This window comes from Anneissia japonica, unplaced genomic scaffold (genome assembly GCF_011630105.1).
Source record: "Anneissia japonica isolate Jap-2015-1 unplaced genomic scaffold, ASM1163010v1 scaffold475_len113575_cov109, whole genome shotgun sequence".
NCBI lineage: Eukaryota > Metazoa > Echinodermata > Crinoidea > Comatulida > Comatulidae > Anneissia > Anneissia japonica.
The window spans coordinates 45,412-52,037 of NW_022694922.1; the positions used below are offsets into that span (position 1 = coordinate 45,412).

General features: G+C 34.4%; 2 protein-coding genes across 2 annotated transcripts in view; one reads left to right on the forward strand and one right to left on the reverse strand.

The window, feature by feature from the left end:
- LOC117101338 overlaps positions 1-2,681 on the forward strand; it is a 5,999-nt gene extending 3,318 nt beyond the window's left edge. The window contains exons 3-5 of the mRNA XM_033241300.1: positions 120-145; positions 545-609; positions 1,508-2,681. Coding sequence (XP_033097191.1) covers positions 120-145; positions 545-609; positions 1,508-2,259 — 843 coding nt within the window. The 3' untranslated portion in view covers positions 2,260-2,681. The remainder of the gene's footprint in view (positions 1-119; positions 146-544; positions 610-1,507) is intronic.
- LOC117101339 lies at positions 153-6,056 on the reverse strand. The gene is made up of 2 exons (XM_033241301.1): positions 5,676-6,056; positions 153-1,433 (listed from the first exon to the last, which is right to left on the reverse strand). The coding sequence occupies exon 2, from the start codon at positions 1,287-1,289 to the stop codon at positions 660-662; it is 630 nt and encodes a 209-aa protein (XP_033097192.1). The 5' UTR covers positions 1,290-1,433; positions 5,676-6,056; the 3' UTR covers positions 153-659.
- Between the last annotated feature and the right edge of the window lie 570 nt (positions 6,057-6,626).

The following is a 6,626-nucleotide window of genomic DNA, read 5'->3' on the forward strand; positions in this document are numbered from 1 at the left end:
AAAAAATTTTTTATACAAAAAAAATGGTTAATTAAAATTATAAAAAAATAATTATGATGTTTTTTTAGGATTTTAAAAAAAAAAAAAAAAAAAAAAAAAAAAAAAAAAAAAAAATTAAGACACCACAACAAGATATTACAGAAATGTAAGTTATGATTTTTATTTTTTTATGACGCACTAAAAACATTGTAACAACTAACATTAATTTAATATCAGAACTTAACTGTACACTTGCTGTCACTATAATGACTGATGGTATAATTGAAAGTACACCCTAGTTGGAAATTTAAGTTTCAAACTGCTCTATGGTCAAAAGTTGAGACATGATAATAGATTCAGTATCAAATATAGTATTGATATACATATTCCAATCATTATATAACTATAATAAACTTTATCAACAACAATTAATTGTAGTCTATACACAGAAAGACAAGTTATATTGAATGTACTGTATTTTCTCTAGGGTCCTCAAAATTTGACTATACTTTAATTGCATATTATTTTTGAACATGCAGATTAGCAGTGAAATTTGTTTTTGCAGATCAAACATGAAGACTGATGAAAATTGCAAGTACAAAAGTTCTACATCTCAAACAGACAACCAATGTATGTACTATTATTATGAATTGATTGGTTAAAAAGTAAAAAAAAAACAATTAGCTAGTTAAATATGGCACTCCATAAAATTGATAGAAATCTGCCAATTTCTCTAACATTATTGCCATAAATTGGATGTCGGGTGTGATACGTTCAATATAAAGGTCTTTCTGTGTATAGACTACAAATTCACAAAAATTACAACCAGTTATCATTAGTTGACCTTGCACTTGGGCATAGTAATTATGCCTCCTGTCAAGTGCAATGCCATTTTCAGAATGCTTAAGATAAAAACCTGTAATATCTGCACAGGCCTGGCTTATTGACATATTTCTTGCTGAATAAGGACACTTAATTTCTAGAAGCCCACATTTACTATTTGAACATACTATTACATCTGGGGTAGCCCCTAAAAATGTGAATTCCTTATTAATTACAAAACCACATTCATGCAGATGGCTTGAAGGGTTTTGTTCAAGGTATTTTTCCTTTCCAAACACTTCTTTTCTCTTACCATATTCTAATGATACAGCAAATTTGGACTTTCTGTTAAATAGATCTTCCAGGAAAGCTTCTGTAGGCTTTACTTTTCTGTTCATTATTTTGCCAAAGTTAGAAGCAGTCAGCCTCACTTTCCTTAAATCATGCCATATCTTGGAATTTGATTGGTCTCTTGTTTCTCTTTCCATTCTTTTAATTTCATCTTCAGTGATTATATTATTTAGGTGTTTATGTTTGTCTTGTAACTGAATAGGAGAGGGTTTGTGGATGTTGGTATCGCCACAACCTTGTGGGCATACAGATGCCACCTGTGTTTTGCTCCAGTTTGTAGACTACAGTAATAATAATAAGAAAAAAAAATCAAAATGAAATTGTATTAGAGATATTGATTGTTATTATTTTTCAGGGGTTTCAGCAATTGATTTCTTGGCTTTGGCAGCTGAAAACAAGGAACTTCACTCCAAGTTAAAAATTTGTGAAGAAAAACTACAAAAACCCATATCTAATTTTGGTGTTGAACATGTATTAGCAGGAACACATATAAAAGATCTTTTTAGATACTACACAGGAATAACATTCATTAGATTTGTAGCATTGCTAAACTTCTTAATTCCTTCAAATGTGAGTCTACATAGAAATGTAACTCGGCATGATGTTAGATCTATGTCCAACAAAGATGGTCTGTTTTTGACTCTATTTCGATTACGACATAATTTTGGATTAAAGGATCTGAGTATGAGATTTTGTGTTGCAATACAGTCAGCTGGCATAATATTGAATACTTGGATTGAACATATGTATTTCATGTTTGGCCAGTTATCCATATGGCCCCACAGGGATATAATAATTAATAATATGCCAATGAAGTTTAAGAAAGATTATCCAAAAACATTAGTAATAATTGATGCAACTGAGTTGAAGACACAGACTCCAAGTTCTATGGGTCTCCAAAGTCAGTTATACAGTGACTACAAGTCAAATACAACACTTAAAGGCCTTATTGCTTGTGACCCAAATGGCTCTGTAATTTTTATTTCAGAATTATATTCTGGGTCAATCTCAGATAAGCAAATTACTCAAGACAGTGGATTTTATGAATTACTAAGTAAACTTTTAGCATTGGGGTATATAAATGAAGGTGATGCTGTAATACTTTAATTATAATAATATTAGGTACAGCCTATTAAAATTTTCAGCATAAAACATTTATTCCTTTTTATATGTTCTACAATTGCTTTTTATATTGCACATGCATAACATTGACAATAATATTCTCTTCTTCACTTCATACATTTCTTAACACATTCAAGGTTACCAGAGATAACAAATATACAACTTCAGCATCTAATTGGACTAGAAGATACACCTATGCATTACTTAATATCATCAAACCACCCAAAAGTCAGCACTACACTTGGGAATGTTCAGATTGGATCAGTGCTTTCATACCAGGTACGTATGTGAACAACACCTATATTTGATGTTGAAGAATTTGTGGCAAAGACAAGCCAAACCAGTCACTTGTCGCAAATTGTGTTACAGAGAAAATGGCCAAAACATGCTGGAATGTCAAATTTTTAAAAATCTATTTTATTGCACTAAACTAACCTTTATATATCTATACATCATTCTATGCTGTTATTTTCCCCATTTTCAATGTTAAAACAACACTTTTTAAGGATTTAAAGATAGTTTCTTCATGAGAAATGCCTGAAATCATAAACTTTGAAGGCCGATTTCTTATATATTGTTCTTTAAACATCTGTGTGATTAAACGCTTGTAACTTCATAAGGAAATGTCCGATTTGAATGATTTTTTACCATTTTATAACTATTATTTTACTCTCTAACACTGTATTAATAACTCAAAATCGATTTTTGCGACGAGTGACTGGTTTGGCTTGTCTTTGCCACATTTGATGTTTACTCTTTTATAAAGACATCTTGTAATAGGGTTAGATGACAACATACAGTCCAAATTTTATTTATGTTTGAAAATAAATTGGTTGGAATCACGTCAGAAATGATTTTATAGTGCTTCACTTTACTGATAAGCAGCTTAAAACCCTGAAGCGATTTAATAAGGCCAACGACATGGGAACAATGCCCATTAATTCTGAAATAAAATTAAAGACGTTGGCCTTTTGAATAAAGAAATGTAGCTATAATATATTAAATCATTCATCACTTAGTAAAGCAAGATTTAATATGCTTTATACATATTCGCAACCCTGATTATTTGATACGTTTTGTTTCTCTTCGCTGAGACCTAGTTTGGATAGAACGCCGGTTCTTAGTCCTAAGCAAACCTAAGGGCGATTTCTAGCTAGCAAGTGGTAGATAAATTTAGAAATGAAATAATACAGTACAGTACTGTACATGCAAATTTTTATGATTGCAATTCTGTTTACAAAAATTTTAACGCTCAGCGCGCTGAAATTATAATAATGTTACAATTAATACAGCGCACGCAGTTTAAAAAAAAAAGACTTTGAAGGTTTATAAATGTGATTGGTTCTTCTGATTGACTAGATTTCTGAAATGTCCAATGAGAAAAATTGGTTCTTATAGGGTGATTATTTTTATTCCCACTTGGCCTGGATGGCATAAAAATCAACCAAAATATCAGTGACAGGTTAAATAGTTCCTGACTAGGTCGGCGACAGACGTGTCGCTACTGACTGCTGTAGGCCTAGGGAGGGTAGGCCTATGACTAGTCATTAGGCCTATTAGCAGTACTGAACCCGGGAACGCCTGATTTGTGGACTTCGGGTACGAGAAGGGGGAAAATCCATCGTAAACCAGGTATTGCCTAAAATAATTAATATAAATGTAGTTTCCTAATTTTCATGACGAAAATTTCTCGTGGCCTTACCCAGCTTTACAAGAACAAGAAGAATCGGTGAGATTTGATGCCGAAATTTTGATGTTTAGCCTATGAGGCGGATCCGACTTCCGCATTGATCTCCAACATTTTGCATTGACTTTAGATCCATTAATTTTAATGTAATGGATATAACCTTGTAGGTAGTAGTTTAGCCCCTTTTTTAAGATCCTTTCTGACAAATTTTTGTGGTTTGGCAGAAAGGTAATGCAGATATTGTCGGGGATGTCTACCAGTGAGTCTGCACCCGCGATCGCACATTCTGCCATGTTTTTTACTACAAATTGTTGTTGTTTGTGGGACCTTAGCAATAATATCCAAGGGGCGGGGCTTAGCGGAAAGGTCTATTCAAACAGTTCGCATCAGAATGGAACTTTGTGCACATCACGAGTAGTCCTGAATATGCCCAATCAAATGGCCTTGCAGAGAATGCGGTAAAGCAGGCAAAGATGTTGTTAGAAAAGACACGAAGAGATGGATCAGATATCTATCAAAATCCTCTGAACTTACGCAATGTGCCAAGAGCTAATGTTCTCAAATCACCGGCACATAGACTACTCTCACGAACAACTAGAAATCCTCTCTACACAAACAAATTCTTACTGACACCAAAAGCAATCAATACAAAAGTTGTAAGAAATCAATTAGAAATGAAGAGAAACTAACAGAAGCGCTACTATGACAAAAAAGCACAGGCAAGCGCACTCCCACCGCTACAACAAAATCAGACAGTTCGAATAAGAACAAAGAAAGAATATGATCGCCTGGAAACGATCAGCAAGATTCTGGAACAGCCAAGATCATATTTGGTCGATACCGGTGTAACGCAAATAAGAAGAAACAGAAAATATTTGCTTCCTGCAACAGAAAAGAAGCCGATACAAAAAGCAGTTTATATACCATTACAATTCTAGGACACACAGCCGATACACAACCCAAAACCACAAAATGCAAACTCAGCCTCGTTAAGAACTACCACAAAATCCAACACAGATTCAGCCAAGAGAACCCGAAGTGGACGAACTGTCAAACAAAATCCCAAATACAATAGCTCTATGTTTGCGCAGTAACTTAAAAAAAAATGCAAGCGTTGATTGAACATTGATTGGATTACTGAACGTTGATTATTGAACATTGGTTTGATTGCTGAAAGTCGATTATTGAACATTGAATGAAGATTGATTATTCATTGATTATTGAACATTGATTGAACATTGATATCATTGCTGAACATTGAATGAACATTAATTATCCATTGATTATAGTCCATTGTTATTGAATTGGAATATATAAGTAAAATGGAAATTAAAATGGTAATGGTAATGGTGGGATATTTGTAGTGTGCCTTCCACAATAAAATCGTCTCGTCTCAATTAAACAAAAATTTAAGATGCTAATTAATATGTTAGAAATGATCACAATTGAATGAATAACACAGTCACACTTTTGACTTATAACATTGTATTGTTCTCATGTTAAAAAAAAAAGAAACAAAAAGATGAAAAGAATTTAAATTTACTATAAATTGATCATGTTTAAAAACAAATAAAAGGAGGAAGATGTAGAACATTGTATTAATTTGAACCACGCCCTCTCTGTGCGTTAGCCATCTCATACATGTATGTCGGTCAGTACCTCAATAAACAATGCTAGTAATCTACGAAGTGCCTCAGGCTGGTCATTAACTTACAGATGCTACCGTTTTCAAAAATTGGTTCCACAGTGACTTTGTTCCAACTGTCCGGCGGTGGTGGTGCTATGAACACGACATTCCATACAAAATTCTACTTTTTTTGGATAATCCTCCGTCACACCCCCAAAAGAAGAACTCGTTTCTGAGGATGGGAACATCTGGGTTGAGTATCTTCCCCCAAACACCACTAGCGTGATTCAGCCTATGGACCATAGGATCTTTGAACCCCTGAAACGACGCTACAAAAAGCATCTCCTACGACACATCCTGGCAAACGATGACGACATTCCAAATGTCATCAGGCAGCTGACAGTCAAGGATTGCGCTGGTTGGATTTCCCAAGCATGGGCAGATGCAACTGAAGAAAACCTAAGTTGTAGCTGGCGAAAACTTCTGGGATAAGAGCCGAGCAACGACTTATCAAAGAAACCATCATGATGACGATGACTCGGCTGAATTCGATGTAATGTTTGAAGAACTCGGATAAAAAACCCGATGATAGCGAGTAGATGGGACCTGTTCAATGGCTGGCTGAAGACGCAGACGATCCAGGGAGCACGATTCATCTGATGAAGAAGAAGTTAGTCACCTCCCAAGAGTCAACGCATCAACAGATTTTAACGCTGCTGACAACTTGCTGATGTGGCTGGAGATAAGGAGATGTGGATTATATTCACCGAATGCAAGTGTGGAAATGGCGAGATGAAGCTGCCACACAGAGGTTCAACAATTTAAGATAGAAGTCGATGACGGATTTTTTTCCAGTTTGATGTGTACTGTACAGAATTGTACTGAAGAAAACTGCAAAAAAAAAGGGGAAAAAAAAAGATTTTTCACCCCTCCTCCCATAAAAAACGAAAAAAAAAATAATTAAGGGATACTTTCAATTAGTATCCCTCATTTATGAATAAAGACAGAATAGATATTTCATCCCAATTTGCACATTTT

Bases quoted from the DNA above. Each gene is read 5' to 3' on its own strand.
- LOC117101339 (XM_033241301.1), bottom strand. From the start codon at position 1,289: ATGGAAAGAGAAACAAGAGACCAATCAAATTCCAAGATATGGCATGAT.